Here is a 22,172-nt window from a genome sequence, read left to right as displayed (position 1 = left end):
CTGAACAAAGTAGCCTTGGTTTTGGTTGAGAGAAGGGATCATTTCTATTTTTAAAAAATTTGTGTTAAATATAATTTTAGGAAGAACTTAGCATCTTATCCAGGTCAGTGTAAAATCAAATGAAACACATCAGCTCTCCCTACAGGTAGAGCTCTCCTTAGAGAAGAGCTCTGTGCAGAAGACTTATGAATAAATGGAATTTACATATCTCGAATCCCGTTTTTCCTGAATTATGTAATTATTTTAGGTCAGTGATGTAGTAAATGAGGTCTGTCATGTTTTGGCTTTGAGTTTCTTTATTCTCACCTATGCTGTGTCCATTGTCTGTAAACAGATACTTAAGCACATAAAATAATCTTGTCATTTAAAGGTGTCCCACAGGGAATCTTAGTGTCAGTAATCACCTGTCATATGTCAGGTGGCGAGGTACCAGGCATGATGGGATGTTCCAGGGATGAGTCAAGGGTGTCGCCGGAAGCTAGGGACAGGCAGGGTCTGGACAGTCAGACCCCCCTTGAGGGTGAATTCCTGTGTCCATTACCTCTTGTCTGAAAGGGACAGAATTAACTCAGGCCCTACTCAGTCAGATGGCCAACCCAAGAGGCAAGACTGGTTGGGTGGGATGCAACCACCACCCTTTAGGTGTTGGGCGCAGTGATTCTGCCTGGGGGACTATATCATCGTGATTCTGGCTGCCTGGTCTTTTTTTTTTTTTTTTTTTTTGAGATGGAATCTCACTCTGTCACCCAGGCTGGAGTGCAGTGGCGCTATCTCGGCTCACTGCAAGCTCCACCTCCTGGGTTCACGCCATTCTCCTGCCTCAGCCTCCCGAGTAAGTGGGACTTCACTGGCCACCTGGTCTTCTTACTCACAGTCCGACCCAAAGGGAGAGAAGGGCACTGGCTACATGATCAGAGGTTCAGGAGGAACAAGCATGCTAGTTAGAGAAACCAAGGCAGTGTCGTTTATATGGACTGTACCAGTTTGATGGTGTCAGGAAAAGGCCGTGACTTAAAGGGTCTGCCATACCCCAGCGCTATGCCTGGTGTGAGGCTCAAGCACAAAGTCAGGCTCCCCGGCTAGTGCATGGAGTTGCACCTCTTCCAATCCCCTGCTCAGGGCAGACCCAGAGATGGGACAGGGTTGTTCTCTCAGGTGGAAAGCTCCAGGACTACAACTAGGTGGGGCTTGGAAGGCCAAGGTTGACCCTCCACTCACTGCCACACCAGCCTCTCCCTGCCCCACCCCCCCTCACCTTCTTCCCTTTGGCTAGTGTGGTGTTGGGCTTTTGAAACATATTTTGGGCTGAGTGCAGTGGCTCACACCTGTAATCCCAGCACTTTGGAAGGCTGAGGTGGGAGGATTGCTTGAGCCCATGAGTTTGAGACCACCCTGGGCAATATAGACCATGTCTCTACTAAAAAAAATTAAATATTAGCCAGGCGTGGTGATGCACACCTGTAGTCACAGCTACTCTGGGGGCTGAGGTGGAAGGATTGGTTTAACCCAGGGGGTTGAGGCTACAGTAAATGTGATTGCACCGCTGCACTTCAGCCTGGGTGACAAAGCAAGACCTTGTCTCAAGAAAAAAAAAAAAAACCCGTATATATATATGTGTGTGTGTGTATATACATATATATTTTAAGTGAACATCTGAGACACGAATGTTACAAACACACTCATATATTGGAAAAGTGGAAGGTACGTGGGAGATCTACTCTCATGGCCTGTATTTCTAGAGAGAGCTTACACTTGCTGAGACACTTACGCTACTAGAGAGCAGTGTTTCTGCACCAGAATCTCCTGGAGATCTTGTTAAGTTTAATTGCTGGGCTCCTTCCCCAGAATTTTGGAATTGGTATGTCTGAGGTGGGGCCTGAGAAGCTGCGATTCCAACAAGTTCCCAGGAATGCTGCTGCTCCAGCAGCCACATCTTGAGAACTACTGTGGTAGAGCAATCCATTTAGTCATACTATGAATTTAAATTATAAATATAGTTGTCTACTCTACCATTAATTTAAATATCTTTTATTGATATGCTTGTCTATGTCTCTTTTGAACAGGTATTTTGATGTTGGACTGCATAATTTCTTAATCAGGTAAGCCAATAATTTTTATTTTAGATAACATTGAATAGCATGTCTATTATGAAAGACTGAAATGGAAAATCCTTGTTAAGTATCTTGATAAATAATGGCACTTATATATATACTTGTCAAGAAAACATTGCCAACACTATGGTTTTTTCTGTTTCCCAGAATCACACGATTAAACAATTAAAGAAATCAATGTTTAAAGAGGCTTATTTCTCAAGTGATAGTTACCTAAGATCTTGACAAGTATAATTCCAACTACTAGGCTGCTGGGAAAACTAATTGAAAAATTAGGAGTGCCAGCTTGTATTCAGACGTTAAACAACCCCCTTAACCAATTTTCCCTCCACTGAATTTAATCTTTTTAAGTGGAATCTTCCAGTTGCTTTATAGTTGTGAAGATACAACCTTGTTCATAATTGAAAGAGATTACAGATGGCAGTTTATATCCTAGTTTATTAATGATTTTTACCAGAGTTGGCTTATGGGACATATTAATTTCAAATAGCTGTTAAATCTAACAGAGGTTAAATGGAAATAGACCAGCATATTAATCGTAGTTTTAAGAATATGCATATTTTGTCTGCTATCAACTTTGCTGTGTTTTCTAAATGTATTAATATTGAGCATGTATTACTCTAATACTGGTAAATAATGATCATTAAAATGCTTGTCAGAAATATTGAGGGAAGCAGAAATGGTTGCCGAAAGACTGCAGGCTAAAGATGACAAGGAAACCAGAAATTATGTAGAGCGATTTGCTTTCTTCAGGTATGCATCTCTAAATGCTAGTTAATTCTGACTAATAGCCTGATAATGAACAGTCTGTAGACTCCATGTGATTTTTGGGTAAGTGTTATGGTGGTTCTGTTCTGTACAATGCATGGCCATCTCCCTATTGGTAAGATGCTCTTTGAGAGGAAGTGTACATAATTGACATCACCTTTATCCCCACCAAAAACCACATTTCCTCCACACTGGATATGGTGATGTTCTGAGTGAGGCCATGCATACCTTGTCCTCTTTGACCTCTTTTCCAAGGCTCATCCAAGTCTGCACAATGAAATCTCCTTGGCCTCCCCCATACTCAAGGAATAAGGATGGTCCTGGCTTTCTCCAGGATCCAGACACAGATAGTAATGTGTGAACTGCTATCTTCGACACAGCAAGGATAAATACATTTTAGCAGGAGGGACAAAGAACCAGCAGTCATGGGAAAGCAGGCATGAACATTCCATATTTGAACTGATCAGAAGAATCTGTCTGGATGTATTAATACTTCAGGGAGTAGTTCGAGTTTTTTATTTAATGTCTTTGGTGCTTTGTACAACTCCCATTGTACTGTTCCCTTAATGCCTTGTAGTGGATGCAAGTTTGTACTCTTCTTATTTTTTCTAGTAAATTTCTTGAGGTCAGCGATCATGTCTTAGTCACCTATCAATGATTAGATTCAGAAACTTGTATAGGATCAACCTTCAACAAACATTAGGGCTAGGAGGGAATGAATGAGATGAGACAGAAAGGACAAGGGGGGTGAGGCAGGTTGAGAAAAAGCTGTACAGTCATTTATTCAGCAAATAACTTAAGCCTACCATGTCCACTTACTTGGATATGTCTGGGAATGCTGTCACTTGCAAAAACAGACATTTGATTTGAAGCTTTCCATGTGTTTATCCCTTGCCAGGCCTGTAGTTAGAGAGAGCAGGGATCTGCCTTTGCGATCCCTCTTCTCTTTCCTTCTTCTGGGCTCCAACCATTCCTCCTATGTTGGGTCTGGAGGAATGAGAGGCAGTGGTCAAGTGTCTCTAATGTGACTGAGACTGGGATCCCCTTGCTCTGGCAGGAGGCCCTTCTGGGCAGATGCTGGAAGATGCTCTAACTGGTCACCTTAACCAGTGTTCTGTGAAGCAGGCAGAACTGGGAGGGTAAGGCTTCTCTCTACCTTGCCGTGCTGTATTCTGTGTTTCCTTTCCCTCATTCCGGTAGGGGGCAGAGTAAATCAGCAGGTTTATTGCTTATCCAACTAGGGAATGAGAAGTCAGTTTTGCAGGCATCCCTAGCCTCTGGGAGTAGATCTCTTCCTCTTCCATCACATGACAGTGCGCCCCAATAAGCAAACAACTTAATGACTCCAAGGAGTCCCTTCATCTTTCCTCTTCCCAGCTTGGGAGTAAGGAGTAGGGGTGTTGAAGACGGTGGCTGGGAGCAGAGTCAGTTCTCCATCTCACAGTAATCCCAGAATGGGGTGGATCTTACCTCTTTATTTGTAGCTTTCTTCAGAAAGTGAGTATTTTCAGGCCAGGCATGGTGGCTCACGCCTGTAATCCCAGCACTTTGGGAGGCTGAGGCAGGTGGATCATGAGGTCAGGAGATCGAGACCATCCTGGCTAACATGGTGAAACCCTGTCTCTACTAAAAATACAAAAAATTAGCCGGGCATGGTGGCGGGCTCCTGTAGTCCCAGCTACTCGGGAGGCTGAGGCAGGAGAATGGCATGAACCCGGGAGGCAGAGCTTGCAGTGAGCTGAGATAGCGCCACTGCACTCCAGCCTGGGCGATACAGCGAGACTCCGTCTCAAAAAAAAAAAAAAAAAAAAAAAAGTATTTTCAGCCAGGTGCAGTGGCTCATGCCTGTAATCCCAGCACTTTGGGAGGCCAAGGCAGGCAGATCACTTGAAGCCAGGAGTTCAAGGCCAGCCTGGGCAATATGAAAAAAAAATACTGCCTCTACTAAAAATACAAAAATTAGCCAGGCGTGGTGACACACACCTGTAATCACAGCTACTTGGGTGGCTTAGGCATGAGGATCACTTGAACCCAGAAGGCCAAAGCTGCAGTGAGCCGAGATGGGACCACTATACTCCAGCCTGGGTGACAGAGTAACACTCTGTCTCAAAAGAAAAAGAAAAAGAAAAAAAAAAGGTATTTTCTGCACCCAGCTTGGGAGGGAAGTCAAACCTGATGGGGCCCAGCACCATTTATGACTGGACACCTTAGTAAGAACTGTTTCACTGGGACAGTGACCCTGAGGCTAGGTTGAAGAGGGTGGGGTTAGCAGTGAGGGAATGGCAGCAGCAGCTCCTTTAAGAAGATAAGCTGTGAAGGGGAGGAAAGAAAGACAGGGCAGCTGGTGGAGAGGGCGGGTAGAGTGGGTATTTTTTTCTTTTTAATGGGATGAACTCTTGTATTTAGCCACCAGAAGGTCTTAAGTGCCCTTTAGACTTAGAGAAAGCAGTTTCATTTAGGTGGAGAGAAGTAGAGCCTGATTCCTCGGGGGAGTGAGCAGTCCCTTAGTAACCTCAGACAGCAATGGCATTTTCTTGTAAATATGTCATTAGAGAAAACCTTAGAGGGTTGGAAGAGTGAGAGGGATGGTACTTAAGGAATCCTTCTCGCTCTATAATGGACAAGAGAAGAAAACATACTTCCCTTTGTAAAAGAGCAAATATGGGAGAAATTGTCATACGTTCCCCACACCCCCTCAAGATTAAGTACATTTATTAGCTCCAACAAGCTCTTAATGTGCAGTTTGGTTTGTCAGGCTGTATTGAATGCTTAGTGTTTGGCATAAAAAAAAAAAAGCTGCAGCATGCCTGAAATTAATCAGCTGCATCTTTTAAATTGATGGAAGTCATGTCGACTTCTCTGGAATGACGTAAATTTCCACAAAGCCAAGAGCCCTATCTTTGATCTCAGACTAGGCATTTGCAAGGAGGGACATGCTTCCTTTTAAGCCTTGGAGTGCTCCACTGAGCCATGGGGGCAGGAAAGAGCTGTCACATTTAATGAAATGTGGGCACTTTTGATATTAGCGTTTTGTGATGACTGTGGGAAAATTCAGTGAGCCCAGTCCTGCATCTTATAGAAATCATAGACAGAAGCAGCAATCACAACTCACCTAGGGATGGCCTCAGAAGAAGCCTACTGGCTGGAGTTCTTAATGTGACACCGCACACGAAATGGTGACCAACCTGCAGAAAGAGATTACAGAATAAAAATCTCTGTTTCATTATAGATAACAGGGTGGCTTGTTTAAATTTAGCTTAGTTTAGCTTTGGCAAGAAAGTAAGTGATTTTGGTTTGATTCTTGCTGACTGAGGCATTTTTCTTTTCTTTTTCTTTCTTCTTTTATCTTTGAATAGATATGGGGTTTTGCCATGTTTCCCAGACTGGTCTTGAACTCATGAGCTCAAGCGATCCTCCTGCAGTGCTGGGATTACAGGTGTGAGCTACTGCACCTGGCCAGCACTTTTCATCTTACTCTGAATTGTAGCCAGCACTGTCTCTTTTAAGACAAAGGTGTACATGTGGTCTCACTTATATGTGGAATCTAAAAAAATTGAACTCATGGAAACAGTAGAATGGTAGCTACCAAGGTCTGGGAGTAGGGACTGAAGAAATGTCAAGGAATACACAATTTCAGTTAGAGAGGAGAAGGAAGTTCAAGAGCTCTATTGTATCATAGGGTGACAATAGCTAATAATGATGTATTCTTGAAAATTGCTAAGACAGGAGATTTTAGGCTTTCTCACCACAAAAAGATAAGTATATGAAGAAATGCATGTGTTAATTAGCTTGATTTAACCATTTCACAATGTAAAAGTATTTCAAAACATGTTGTATACCATAAATATATACAATTTTTGTCAGTTAAAAAATAATATTTTAAAAACGATGAATGATACTTGTTTTGTTGCCTCCCCCACCTCTGACTGCTCCTATCTGACCTCCTCAGGTGGGGCAGTAGTTTTCAGCAGGATAACATCATGAGCAGGATAACATCGTGACTTTAAAAAAAATTGACACACTGTATTTATATTTATGGGGTACAATTTGATGTTTTGATGTTTATATGTTGTATAATGATCAAATCAGGTTAGTTAGCATATGGGTCATCTCATACATTTATTATTTGTGGTGAGAACATCCAAAAGCCTCTCTTCTAACTATTTGGTAATATACAATACCTTACTGTTAACCATTGTCACTCTACTGTGTAATTGGACACCAGAACTTTACTCTTCCTATCTAATTGAAACTTTGTACCCCTTTACCAGCCTCTCCCTATCCTCCCTTCTCTACCCCATCTATGGTAACCACTGTTTTATTCTCTGTTACTGTGTTATGAATTTTTTTAAGCTTCCACATATCAGTGAGATCATGTGGTATTTGTCTTAGTTTGTCTGGATCTTCTCAGTTAACATGACGTCCTCCAGATCAATCCATGTTGTCACAAATAACAGGATTTCATTCTTTTTTATGGCTGCATAGTATTCCATTGAGTTGCCAAAATCAAATAAAATATAGAGATGAATCTCTAAATTTAAAACATTTTATTTGGCCCCAGGCATGGTGGCTCGCACCTGTAATCCCAGCACTTTGGGAGGCCGAATCGGGTAGATCACTTGAGGCCAGGAGTTTGAGACCAGCCTGGCCAACATGGCAAAATCCCATCTCTACTGAAAATACAAATATTAGCCGGGTATGGTAGTGCACGCCTATAATCCTAGCTACTTGGGAGGCTGAGGCATGAGAATCTTTTGAACCTGGGAGGCGGAGGTTGCAGTGAGCTGAGATCATACTACTGCACTCCAGCCCTGGGTGACAGAGCAAGACACCGTCTCAAAAACAAACATTTGGGAAGCAAGAAGTTTCAATTCAGGGCATACATACAGACCAGGTGGTCTTCGGTATGTCCAGAGAACAAATAGAAAGTTGGGAGTTTTATTAGAAAGAGAAATGTTATGTATTGTTTTGAAAGAAAGCTCATTGGCACTAGAGAGGCTTTTGAGAGATGGTAAGCTCTGATTGGTGACTGATGATGGTAAATAAAACCAGTGTTAGCGTCTTGGGAGGTCATTTCAGCAGCTACTAGGTAAAACTGGTCTTAGGGCTACAGCAGGCTGTTTTAGCACCTGAGCTTGTGGAACATTTAACTCTTGGAGCAGGTGCTATGTGTCCCTAGTGCTTTTCTTCCTTGGCCCCTCAACTCTGATTTAGTCGGGTATGACAAGAGTGACCCAATTTGTATAATTAACTTTCACAGTGTGTATATGCCACATTTTCTCTATCTGTGCATCTGTTGTTGGACACTTGAGTTGATTCCATCTCTTGGCTGTTGTCAATAGTGCTGCAGTAAACATGGGATTGCAGATATTTCTTCAATATACTGATGTTCTTTCCTCTGGACATATACCCAATAGTGGTATTGCAGGATCATACAGTAGTTTGGTTCTTAATTTTTTGAGGAACCTCCAAACTGTTTTCCAAAGTGGCTGTACTAATTTACATTGTCACCAACAGTGTGCAATGTTAAGGGTTCCTTTATCTGCACATCCTTGCCAACAATTTTCTTTGCATTTTTTTTTTGAGGCAGGGTCTCCCTCTGTCACCCAGGCTGGAGTGCAGTGGCATGATCATGGCTCACTGCAGCCTCAACCTCCTGGACTCAAGCAATCCGCCTACCTTAGCCTCCAGGTAGCTGGGGCTACAGGCATATACCACCATGCCCAGCAATTTTTTTGTTTTTTGGTAGAGGCAGGGTCCTACTGTGTTGTCCAGGCTGCTTTTGAACTCCTGAGCTCAAGCGATTCTCCTGCCTTGGCCTCCCAAAGTGATGGGGTTAAAGGTGTGAGCCACCACACTTGGCTTTTTTTTTTTTTTTGTCTTTTTGGTAATAGCTATTCCAACTGGGGTGGGGTGGTATCTCATTGTGGTTTTGATTTGCATTTCCATGATGATGGGTGATGTTGAGTATCTTTTCATATACCTCTTGGCCATTTGTATATCTTCTTTTGGTAAATGTCTATTAAAGTCTTCAGCTCATTTTAAAACCCTTTGTTTTTTTGTTTTTGGTTTTTTTGAGACAGAGTCTCACTCTATCGCCCAGACTGGGGTGCAATGGCGTGATCTCAGCTCACTGTAACCTCCGCCTCCTGGGTTCAAGTGATTCTCCTGCCTCAGCCTCCTGAGTAGCTGGGATTACAGGCACCCACCACCACGCCCTGCTAATTTTTTGTATTTTTAGTAGAGACAGGGTTTCACTGTGTTGGCCAGGCTGGTCTCGAACTCCTGACCTCGTGATCCACCCACCTCAGCCTCCCAAAGTGCTGGGATTATAGGCACGAGCCACTGCGCCTGACCCATTCTGTCTTTTAATTGGGGAATTTAATCCATTTACATTCAGGATTACTATTGATAAGTAAGGACTTACTCCTGCCATTTTGTTAATTGTTTTTCAGTGGTTTTGTAGATTTTTTTTCCTTTTTTCCTCTCATTTTTTTTCGCTCTGGTTTGGTGGTTTTCTGTGTTGCCAAGCTTTGTTTGTTTTTTATCTTTCTTATTTGTGTATCTGCTGTAATTTCTTTGTGGTTACTATGGGACTAACAAAAAGAGTGCTGTAGTTATAATAGAATTTTTAAAGCTGATAACAACTTAACTTTGGACATATGACTTTTAAAGGAGTACCTGATACCATCCTCCTCCCAGTGTCTCTGAAACATTAAATTTGTGAATTTATAATTTTTATTGCTCTTTAAGTTACAGATTTAAAATCAGAAAAGTATTCACCTGAATTTTGTTTTCTATATTATTTATATGTATCTCTTTAATTAATTTCAAATACATATTTTGAATAAGAATCTAGCTTTTAAAAAAATAGCAAGATAAATTTTCTTTATCATCACTTTTCGTATTTACTCCAGAGACCATGTGTGAGTTCATCAGAGCCACTACTTTTGTCCTAAGGAGAATGTCTTGATATCCTCTCAGGACTAGTGGACATGCAAAGTACGGAAATCATTCCACTGATACTTCTTAGGCAAATAGAACAAGGCAGTGAACCTCTGGCATGGCCCTGAAGCTATTTGAGAAGATCTCTGGAGATCTTAATGTAGTCCTTAATATAGTCCTTAGAAGATAATTTTTTCCACAAATAGATTTTGCATATTAGAATGGTGTTCAATATAGCACATATTCAGTTCATACAAATGCCAACATTTATATGAAATAGTGTGTGCCCTTTTGAAGCATGATTTTGTTCTGATGAGAGAGAAGGTAGAACATGACAGCTGTTCACTGCTTGTAGTGTCTTTTACTCTTCTGGAGGTTGGTGCAGGTTTTCCATGAAGTCTCAAATATCTTTGAATGGCCAGAAGGGCAGCAAATTTCTGCAGTATGGGAGTTGGTGGCTCACTGAATTCTGAAGTGATTATAAATGATATTACCTGCTTTTGGGTTTTCCTTGTTGATACCCTATACCTGACCCTTTCATAAAATTAGCCCTACAGCAGAACAGAATTATTATTTGGGCTAAAAATCATTGGCATTTTGAGTTTTGTGAATGACAGGGTAATTTTTAGCTTTCTTTATATTGGATACCACAAGTCTATCACCACATTTGCTGTAGTTAATTGTAGCATTCCTGGTATTGATGAAGAAGTCTGCTCACCATCATCTGAAGTGTTTCTTGGATGGTGTGGTGTCTGAAATGTTAAAAAAATATGCCTTGTCTCTTTAAGAAGCAAGGTGGTCAAATGAAGGATTAATTGAGGCTTACCCACTCCCTCTGAGAAGGAAGAGAGCTGGAGATGAGCCACTCTTTTTTTGGTGTCCCCTTAGGACCGTTTAGACCTTTTTGGGCTCTGAACTGCACTGGAAACAGAAGTTAAGGAGAGAGGTGCACATTTGATCCTGGAAGTAAGACCCAGATGGTAATGGGAAGTTAATTAGCATCTGTATTCAGTCTTGCAGTTTAGAACCAGCTAAAACACATGCATGTTCTCTGTCCACCAGGAAAGAAAGATGAAGCCGTTATGTATGTATTTTTAAACACAGAGGCGATAACTCAGAGGCAAAAATACTTGCTTTGTTATGTAGGATTTTAAACTTTGTATTTTGTAAATGTAACATAAAGGTTGATTTCTGTTTAAACAGTTTTTAATAGTGATATAAAAAGTGAATGACCTTATTAAAACACTGCTTCCACCTGAGGTGAGTCTAAAGTGTGTGTCTTTGCTGCCCTAATTAGGCATTGTCGATCATCTTTTAGTGGCATCCAGAGGTGAGAAATGACACCTGGGAGGAGTCCCTAGGTCTCTTTTATCCCTGCCTGATGAAAACTCATCTCCTTTGAAGTGACTGCAGTATCAGTTTCTTTTAAACTTTTCTTTGATTCCACCAGAAAGAAGCTAAGGATCTGTGTGGTGTTCTTGTACTAAAGTGTTTTAAATAAAAAGTGAAGAACATGTAAGTGAAGAGACCCGGGTAACCAAAATAGGCCCCAAAGAGGCAATTAATGAAAATGCAGGCAGAGTGCTGGAGAGAAGTTCACTGGCTCCCATGGGGCTGGGTCCCCCCTTCCATCGTTGCTCCTGCACCCAGTCATTTTCCAAATTGCACTGGCTTTGTCGTCTTAACATCTCTCACATCCACCCCTTCCTTTCTGTTTCTGGAGGAAAAGAATAAGACGCACCGTTGTCTGTGAACTGGGCTTCTTATCTCACAGAGCTGTGATGAGGTTTAATAGTATATGCTAATCACTCAGCCCTGTGCCTGGAAATGATGGAAACTCAAGGCTAGTTTTATCTCCTTGCCCCCCACCCCCTAATCCCACTATACCTCTGGAATCAGAGTAACAGGATTCGAATCCTGGCACGCTCTCTTTCTACCCATAACTTTAGATAACTCACGAAACCTTTCTAAGACCTTGACTACTTATCTGTAAATTGGAAATCACAATTTCTGGCTCAAGAAATTGCTTGCCAGGCTTGAATGGGATGAAGTGTGTCAAAAGTGTTTTAGGGGCCATAACACTCCATGCAGATGTTAGTTATTACTCTGGTCATCATTTTCTTTCCGACCAGATTGTCCGAGCCTCTTCCCAGTCCCCTCACCTTTCATGGCTTTTCTTTGACTTTGCTTATGGCCATCCATCAGTCTCACAGAAACCCAGCCCTGATGCTTCCCCTCCCTCCTCAGAACCAGACTTTATACAACCCCGTGTCCTGGGCCCACCACAGTGGGTCTTCAGGCTACCTTTCCATCTCATCTCACCATTATTCCCCTTGTGCCACTGCCACTTGGGACCAAATGCTGTTTTTTGCCCCTACCTCACCATCTCCTAGCATCTTTGTTCCCTATATCAGAAGTGCCTGAGCTTCTCCCATTAGTGCATATCCAAATCCCACCCATCTCAGTCCATCTCAGATGCTGCCTGCTCTGTGCAGCCTTCCTCTCTCTACCTCGATAACACTGCCTCCCAAGCCTCCTGGATCCTGGGAATCTTCCTGGATGCTTTAGATCCCCAAGCTCTACTTCTGGGGATTGGGCTAAGTGGATTTGGGTAGAGTCCAGGAATCAGTATAATTGTGAATCACTCCCAGTGACTCTGATGCTCAGGGGACTTTGGGACCCCTGCTTTAAATATAGCTTGTGTGTGTGTGTGTGTGTGTGCGCGCGCACACACGCGCGCATGTGTGTTGCAGCCCCCTCCCAGGTAGTGAGCAGGGTCTGACTCATCTGGATCTTCTGCGTAGTACCCCACAATGTCTAATGTCTAGAGGGCTCCTAAACATGTTTAGAAAAACTTTATTTTCAAAAATGTAAAAGGACTTAGTAACCGTCTAATTTTCTTTTCATTTAACCCGTTTATTTTTATACCAAATTAAGTGCCCTAAGTACTATTCGAGGTGCCAGGATCAAAGCAGTAACAAGATAGACAATGTCCCTGCCCTCTCTTAGCTCACATCCCAGTGAGTAAATGAGAAAACAAGTAAGCAGTGTGTGATGACATGGGTGAGCATGGAGGACATTAGCTAAATGAAATCAAATGCTCACAGAAGAACGAGAACTGCATGAATCCACTTTTATGAGGTATCTAAAATAAACTCATGGAAGCAAAAACAAAAATGGAATGATGGTTGCCGGGGGTGGGGGAAGGGAGAGTTGCTAATGGGGTATAAAGTTTCAGGTAGGCAAGATGCATAAGCTCTGGAGATCCACTGTACAGCGTGTGCCTGTAGTTATCAGTACTGTATGGTGTACTTAAAAACCTGTTAACAGGTTAGATCTCACATTAAGTGTTTCTACAATAAAATTTTTTTAAATGGAAGAACAAAAAGAACCCAAGTAAGCAAGCACTGTCATTCCCTTGATGTGATGGAGGGTGCAGGTGTGAGTGCCGTGTTTGAAGGGCTGGGCAGGAAGGCCGTTTTTAAGGCCGCGGGCAACACAGAGATGAGTGAGGAGGAAGGGGTCACCAGGGAAAGGGCGAGGGCTGGACTGTTCAAGCCAGAGGGAAGTGCAAGCCCCCCGCCCCTGAGTTGCAAAGGAACTTGCTTGAGGAACAGAAGGGGAGCCTGGGGCTGGCCAGTAGAGGAGCAAGGAGTCCCTCCCTGAGGCTGGAGGAAGAGGGAACAGCCAGACTGTGATGAAGATTGGGCTCCATTTTGAATGTGATAGGAGCCCTTGAAGGGTTTTAAGTAGGGGAGTGACAGGATCTGATTTACATTTTCAAAAGTCACTCTGACAGACTTAGGTGGGAATCTAGAGAAATTGGGATTTTTGAACCTCAACCATGACTGCGCTTCTGCACCATGAACTGGAGCCTGCAGGTCCAGGTCTGTCCTGCTACTCGGGGGTTTCTCAAACAGACAGCTGTTGTAAAAGCTTCTCTGTGTTGAGCAACAATAGACCTAAAATACCTCTTAATTTCTTTCTGCATGCCTGGTGTGTTCTAAAATATGTAATTATGCACGTGAACATTAACTTGGAGGCAGTTAAGTGAGGGTGGGTTGTGGCAGTAGGCTTTCTCCAGAAGCATGGGCAGCTGAGTGGAGTTGGGGTCAGGGCTAGGAAATGTACTTGGGATAGAGGTTTGCAGTTTTCCCAGGGTGACAAGTACCCATCTTGTCTTCTGGCCACTCAGCAAACCAGGGCTTTGGCTCCTTCACTGGTTCATCTCTCTTGCTTGGCCATTAGTTAGTGAGGTCTCTGAAGGCCTAGTTCTTAGCCCTCAGCACCCTTGTGTTGATGCCCATTCCCCTTGGATGTCAGCCCCTCTTAGGACACAGAGACCCTCTAAATCCACAAGGCTGGCTCATTCTCTGGGGCTGCCAGTGAAATCTGTCACATAATGTGTTGGTGAGTCCTCCCATTTCTTGTCAAAAATTAAATCCCCTTCCAGGCTTTACCCATCACAGTCAAGTCAATGTCCAAGACAACATTCCTCATCCTCCAGATGCAAACACTTGGGGTGCTTTGGAGTCCTTTGCTTTTATGTTCACAGAATGTTAGAATGGAAGGGCCTTGACGATTATGTTCCACATTTCACTAATATTTCATTTTTAGAAGATTTCTCAGATTCACTCCTAACCCTGATCTTGCTGTTACCACTTTTGAGGAAAAACTTGTTAGAATTGTTTGTCTTCCTAGCTGTGCTATATTTGAATTTATTAATGAGAAAATCCAGATTTAAAAAGAAAAAACTAAGAGAAACTCTCAATGCTTGAGAATTGAGATGCATAATTTAGTTCCCACCATATATAGCTTTATCAATACAGATGTTCCTGTGAATAAATGTATCTCTTACAAAAAATTAAAAAGAGCCCCTGGTGACTTACTCGGGATATTTGCAATGTAGAGACATAGTTTTAAATGTAAAAAGCTCTGAGTCAGCGATGTTGCTTAGAAAGATGGGCTGTGAGATCCATGGTCTTAGGCCACTGCAGATGGGTTATTTACTCGACCGGCCATTTGTTAAGTGTTGTCGCTGCCTTCTTTTGAATTCTTTTCCTAATGCGTGGGCGATCTTTCTGCCTTATGCGGTTGCTGCATCTGGTAGAAGCCATAAATGTTTTTTTCTTCCTTGCAGGAAGAGTCTCAGATCCCTTGTGCCTGAGATTAGATTCCAAAGAAAATGGGAGGTGGGAAGAGGTGGGACCTGGAATGCATTCTGGTGAGTGTGGTAGTGGTGACACCCAGCTTGGAGGGGCAGAGGTTCTGGGGTGGAGTCCTACGCGCAGCACTGGAGACGGGGAGCCCCTTTCCCTGAGTCCAGTGGCAGACATGGTTGAGTCCCCACTGGAGCAGTGGTGGTGTAATTTGTCAACAGTTCCTGACTGTATCACCTCTGAGCCTGGCTCTCAGGCCATGTCAGAGATTGTGCAAACTGCCTAACCTTCCTTAATAAACGAACCAGAGTGGGTTCTGTTTTTTTGTTTTTTTGTTTTTTTTTTGCCACTGAGATAACTAATATACTTACCTGATGGACATTGGAGATGCCTAGCTCAACAGGGGGAGTGCATGATCTTTAGTTAGCTTTGCCTATGAGCTGCGTCAGTTCCACATACCAGAATTAAACAAAATTAGAGCTATTTTTGCATCAGTAACAGAAGCAGCCTGTGGAATGGAAAAGGCATTGGATCAGATGCAGAAGACCAACACTCTAGACTGCTGTACCTCTCTTGCTGCAATGGTTTTGTGTGAGTCGCTTCTGTTTGGGCCTTAGTTTTCTTATTTGTGAGATGAGAGAATTATACCAGATAAACTCTAAGGTCTCTTCCAATCTCAACAGCCTCTGCTAAGCAGCCTTGCTGTTTCTAATATTAGAGAGCAGCTTCTGTTGTCTAGATATGTGCCAGCCAATACAGTAGCTATTAATCACTCATGGCTATTTAAATTTAAACTACTGAAATTCCATAAAACTACTGTGATGTTGTGATATAATATGAAATATATATTTGGTCTCTGCCTCCCAGTTTCCAGCACAGAGCTCCTAAAACACTTAGATGGGGACACTAGGATAATATTTTGTTCTGATACTTGATCTTTGACCCCAGTTCCTGATGCAGAGTTCTTAAATCCCTCGGAATTTCCTGAGTGATGAGAGCATCTTTTGTTCTAATGAGACAACTCTTGGTGGGCTTTTGGATAGCATCAGGATGGGGGCTGGGTGCCAGGGTAACCAACCATTTGATAAGACGATTGGAACTTTTAGCCCCACCCTTATCACCACCTTCCAAGAATGAAGAGGCTCCTTCATTCTCTTCTTTCCTTTAGTGCATGTGTCTAGGCTGGCTCAGCACCCAGCTCAGACTCCCCTGGGAGCGTCAGGTGCTCCCTTGCAGCATGCTGTGTGGTCTCTCGTGGTTTTGCAGCTCAGGCTCCCATGGCTGATTGCCTGGGTTTGTGTGCTGGATGCATTACTCTTGACCATGTGACCAGCTTAACAGCTCCATGCTTCACTTTCCTTATCTGTAAAATGAAGATTAATAGTAATACCTATTTCACAGGAGGTTTTCGAGGACCAAATAACATAGTACACTTACAGTGCTTAGAATAGTGCTCAGCAGTAATACAATGGCTGTTAGCCATCACCATTATCAGCATCATAAATTTCCTGGCTATCTTGTCATTCTTTGGGATCTTAGCAGACTGAGTGGCAACACCTTTAAAAAAATAAATAAGGGAAATGAGTGATTCTGCTTTTGCTTAAGGTTTGGCGATTCACAAGCTCCCTGAGGGCCAGAATCGTGGGGCTTGCTTTCTACTGCAATTTCCTTTGAGCACGTGGCAGAGGATGGTGCGCCAACAGGGTGGCCCTAATGAGTGGAGTTGCCATAGGCCAAACCCAGGCCATCTCTAGTATGTACTAGCCATGTGACTTTATTAGCAAATATTTAATAGCACTGCTTCAGTTTCCCCATCTGTGAAATGGAGACATTGTCACCTTTGAGAGAAAAGTCAGATACTTTGAAACTCTGAGTTATGTCAAGCAAATAAATAAACAAATGGGTGAAGTCAATCACTCTAAACGCATGAACCCATTCATTTGTACATCAGATGATTTTTAGCATCTACCATGGGCAAGAAACCCTACTTGTTCTTGGAACACAGCAGTGAGCAAAAAGACATGCAATTCCTACCCTCTGGGAGCTTATTATGCTTTAGGAGCAGAGAGGTGTTCATCAGGTGATCATATGCATATCTGCATAAGTATAACAACCAGTAATGCCGAGAGAGAGAGACACATGCTCCTACAAGTGTGTGTCACAATGCACCAGACCCAGGGGTGGTGCAGGGGCTGGTCATGGGGAAGGTTCTCCCAAGATCTTTGGGGTGGAAGGTGGAGGGAAAAGCATATCAAACCCCTGAGGTAGAAGGAGCAGGGTGCATCATAGAGGAAAAAGAGAAAGAAAGTTCTTGTGTTCCGGGCACTAAGAGTGATGGGCACAGTGAGGCTGGTAGATTGTCCATGGCTAGGCCATGTAAGGCCTTGAATGCCATTTTAAAGATCAAAGTCAGTTTTAGGTGCTAAGCAATAGCCTGGAAATGAATGACTAAGGAGTTTCCTGGGGAAATGTAACTGTAGCTAAAAATTATGTATACAAATGTATCCTAGCATGTCTAAAGTTCTCATTCAGATGATGTAATTAACATATTGAAGGGAGAAACTTTCACTAGAAAATGCATAGTATAGCCTATTAATTAATATGCTAAAGTGGAAGGATCTGTTGTGAGGAATATTATCACTAATCTGTTACCAGTCATAATACCAATGTTTGCAATGATGTACATTTTTATATTAATTAGGGTAGATTCGTTTGCATTCAGATACCCTTTCCTGAAAGAGAAAAATGTGATAGTACCATCAGGGATCTGGAAATCGGGCATACCCTGCTGTCTGTAGAGATCTGTGATGCACCTATGTCCTGGTTTATCAGCAAGTCAAAATCCCCACGTGCTCATACGAATTGTTACCCCCTGGGATACCATCCATTGATAAGTGCAGCCTTGGAACCTTGGGGATAGTTTCAGATGTTGATCAACATATAAGCTCAAATTTTGTTAGAAAATGGGTGCCGGGTGTGGTGGCTAAGGCTGGGCGTGGTGGCTCACGCTGGTAATCCCAGCACTTCGGGAGGCCAAGGCAGGCAGATCACCTGAGGTCAGGAGTTCGAGACCAGCCTAGCCAAGATAGTGAAACCCCATTTCTACTGAAAAAACAAAAATTAGCCAGGTGTGGTGGCACACGCCTGTAATCCCAGCTGCTTGGGAGGTTGAGGCACGAGAATTGCTTGAATCCAGGAGGTAGAGGTTGCAGTGAGCAGAGATGGTGCCACTGCACTCCAGCCTGGGCAACAGAATGAGACTTCATCTCAAAAAAACAAAGGAAAAAAAAAAAAAGAAAACGGGGATATTTGTTGTTAAGCTGATGTACATCAGACAGAACACTGAATTAAGCAAGCTATGAGGAGCAGGGATATCAACGTGGTACTGAGAGATCAGTATTTATTGTGACTTGTGTAAAATTTAATCCCTACTCTAGCTATGTGGTACCTTTTGAACATTCTTCTGGCTTTTAGGGAATTTCTAGCCTTATGTACTCTGCCTCCTCAAAGTACAAGTCAAAAAGTCACTCTCTGGGCCTCCCTTGCAGCTAGTACCCCAGTGTATCCCAGGCCCAGCTTCTCAGGGACATCAAAGGGGTAACTGGGATTCAGAAGAGCATCGTGGGAATGACAGGGCCTCCCACAGAACTGTTTCTAGCAAGGATGGCAGAGAGACATGCAGCTTTCCCTGCAGCATAAACAGGGTTCTGCACCACAGGCGTCTGCTGTACATGCCACAGTGCTGCCGGCGGTGTCACCAGAAGCGGAGTGAACTGGAGGGGCCTCAGGGAGCAATGGTCTCCCAGCCTGATTTGCTGGCCCACCCAGGTATTCTGTGAGTACATGTCCTTTAATAAATTCCTTTTCTGCTTAGTTAGAGTCTGTTGTTTGCAACTAAAAACTGAGTTATATATCAGACTATATAAATAAGCATGGTAAAGGCAGTAATTCATTCTGTTCTCACAGCGACTCAGTGTTGAAGAGGGACCATGTGAGTCTTGAGGTAACTGGATAAAGTTTAATCCTTTGGTTGTGCTGCCAGTTCAAATGTTTCTGCTATGATGCAGGGTATACAAACTTGGAAAAGCTCAGGTTATGTAAAATTGCACACAAAAATCATAGGATTTATGGGAAAAATAGAGTTGAGTAAATCACTCAAAACCTATGCAACTTTGTCCAGAGCACCAAGAAAAACAGTAACCGTCCTAATAAGGATCTTAGTACATTTGAAATGTCATGTTGAATTCCTAGGAAATACATATTCTAGTAAGTACATATCAGCCTTTACCTGAAAAGGTGAGGGTAATATGACTAAAGGGGTATAAACAAGGGTTGGGGCTGTCAGGGCTAATTTGCTATGAATCATAATATTAATACCAATGTTTGCAATAATGTGCATATTTGCATTAATTAGAGGAGATTCATTTGCATTCAAATACGCTTTCCTGAATGAGAAAAATGTGTGACAGTACCAGCAGGGACTTGGAAATCAGGCATAACCTGCAGCCTGTGGGAATGAGGAGTACTGAATAAGGAGTTATTAACGGAGCAACTTGTTCTGGAGACAAAGGCAGGGAGAGATGGAGAAGCATTTGCAGACTTTGCACGGACTTGAGTGATGTCTGAGATAGATGGCTCTGGATCCTTGTTCTGGGTTGTTCTTTTACACAAGAGCCTAGGAGAACTGGATGGGCCCTATGTGCTTCTAAGACAGCGTGTTGACCGAACTAAGCCAATAGGAAAAAGAGGCAGGATTAATGGGTATCTGGTACAATAATCTAGTCAGTTCTGTTAGTGAATTCTATGTTCAGATGCTCAAAGTATTGACAGGCTAAGAAAAAAAAATGCATATAAATAGTCACAATTTCTATTTTATAAGGATATTATTTTCCTGTTTACCAATTAGTCATATCAATTAATGACAAGGATACATTCTGAGAAATGCATTGTTAGGCAATTTCATCATTGTGCAACATCGTAAAGTGTACTTCCACATACCTATATGGTATAGCCTACTGCACACATAGGCTATATGGTGGAGCCTCTTGCTCCTAGGCTACAAACCTGTGCACTGTGTTACTGTACTGAATACTACAGGCAGTTGTAATATGACGTAGGTACTCACGTATCTAAACATAGAAGAGGTACAGTAAAAATACAGTATTATAATCTTATGAGACCACTATCATATATGCAGTCTGTTGTTGACTGAATCATTATGTAATGCATGACTGTACATGTGAACTATGGTAATTAAAGTGTGAGTGTGTGTTATAGAACAGTCTGTATTTGAAAGTGCTGTGTAAACCTGAAAAGCTGGTGGACCTCTGGCCTGTAAATAAAGGGACTGTGGGTTTCAGATAGTCTCTAACATTGTTGGAGAGGACGAGGAAGAAGATGAACCCAGGCAGAGGACTAGAATCTCTTGTCAATACAGGCTGCAGAGAGGTGGAATAGCTTAACAGTTAGAAGTGTAAGTTGTGGAATTAAACCACCTGGGTTTGAATCCCTACTCTACTGCATACTAAATCTGAGCCTCGGTTTTTTCATTTGTAAGTTGGAAATGATAAATTTGCTAATGTATGTGAAATACTTAGGACAGTTCCCTAAGTTGTTATCTCTTATCTGTCCATCAGTCCACAATACCATCTGTTTCAAGGCTAAGGAGAGAAAACCCATATGAAAATGCCTCTCACAGGGTCTAAAACTTAGTAGGCACTCAGTACATATTTGTGGAATTTGAATCTGATAAGAAATATCGACATAACTGTAACTAACACTGTTTCTTTTCCTGTCACCAAGTCTATGTGAAAAGCTTGCTTAGTGGCAAGGGTGGGATAATCTTTATTGACAGGACAGATACAAGAGCATATTCTACACCAACAGGCGATGATTCCTGGGTACTTGCAAGCAACATGTGATCCCAGGGGGAAGGTCCGACCTTCAAAATGTATGTGGACTAGAAAGAAAGAGCAGCCTGGTTTCAGCTGTGAAAAGGCCATTTAAAATAAAAACACTTTAGAATCTGAAAGCCCATAGCATCTGTTTCTAATTGAAAGGTTATTTGCAGACAATGTGTTTTTCATAGAGTGACATTTATATGTGTTTATTAATATACTGAGTCTATTACAGTGAAATCCATTTTGGAAATGGAAATAGATTTTTGAACATTTTAATCAATTTTTAAGCAAAATAATGAACTGGAAAACATTTAGCTGAGAAAGTGCATCTGATTACACAGGCCAATTTTTCAGTTGTAATAAAATGCAGATATGTATTGTTTCTCCCTGTGCTACTGAGAGGAGGTTCCTTATTTTATCTCTGGACTCTATAACATTTTTCACTTTCATCTGATGCTTCAGAGGCCCAAGATTCCAGTCCTGGCTTTTCCATTTATTTCATGGCCTTAGGAAAGTCACTTCCCATTTCTGGACATCAGCTACTCATTGGTAAAAACACCTTATGATTTAAAAGGTCTCTTCTAGCCCTAAACTTATATAACTGTAGAATTCTGTGACTCGACTAAAGCAGATTCCTATAAGCAACTGAGCAATCCAAGAACCATGACATTCTCCAGACCCCATATTGGAGTTTTAGATACTGGATTTTATGTTTCCGTCAGCACCATGTACAGAGCTCCTACCATATGCAGGATACTCTTAAGGCCAGTGATGAGACAGAAAGGTAAGCAACTACCTGAGTTTTCTGTGGTCTTGTTGGAGAGGGAAAACAAACATTTATGACATAATTAGAATGATTAAACCAGTTAGAAATGCCAGAGCACACACTTTTGATAATTGTAGAATACAAAAGGAAGAAAGAGTCCTAGGGGGCAATGTGGAGAAAGGGACACATTCTTAAGGACAATATTTATAATTGAAAAAGGAGACTTGGGTTCATATTCTATTTACTGAGCCAAATCTGCACTACCTATTTTCTTTCCATGTAGGTTTTCTGGAATATACCTTAGTTGAGTCTTGCTCTCTCACTAGATTTGTGAGCATCTTGGAAACCTCTCCTTGTTTTTTGGTGTGAAATCCCTGTGGCATCTAGCATGGCACTTTGTTCAATATAAATGTCTTGAATGGTGGAACACCCCTGATCCTCACCTTCCAGCCCTATCATTGCTCACTGGCACCTGAATTTGGATATCGCCAGGAGTGATAATTGGGTGAGATGGAGGTGAATG

The 22,172-nt window shown here is 42.3% G+C and overlaps 1 protein-coding gene across 3 annotated transcripts in view; it reads left to right on the top strand.

Annotated features, from left to right (window-relative positions):
• Positions 1-22,172, top strand: part of HHAT (hedgehog acyltransferase) — a 346,077-nt gene that overhangs the window by 179,756 nt on the left and 144,149 nt on the right. For all 3 annotated transcript variants that reach the window (XM_031004964.3, XM_055378934.2, XM_063708819.1), the window contains one exon: positions 2,064-2,099. In XM_031004964.3, the coding sequence (XP_030860824.2) occupies positions 2,064-2,099 (36 nt within the window). The remainder of the gene's footprint in view (positions 1-2,063; positions 2,100-22,172) is intronic.

The sequence above is a fragment of the Gorilla gorilla genome, chromosome 1, assembly GCF_029281585.2.
Source record: "Gorilla gorilla gorilla isolate KB3781 chromosome 1, NHGRI_mGorGor1-v2.1_pri, whole genome shotgun sequence".
NCBI lineage: Eukaryota > Metazoa > Chordata > Mammalia > Primates > Hominidae > Gorilla > Gorilla gorilla.
Note: the sequence above shows the minus strand (reverse complement) of the source record. Positions and strands in the feature narration are given on the sequence as shown.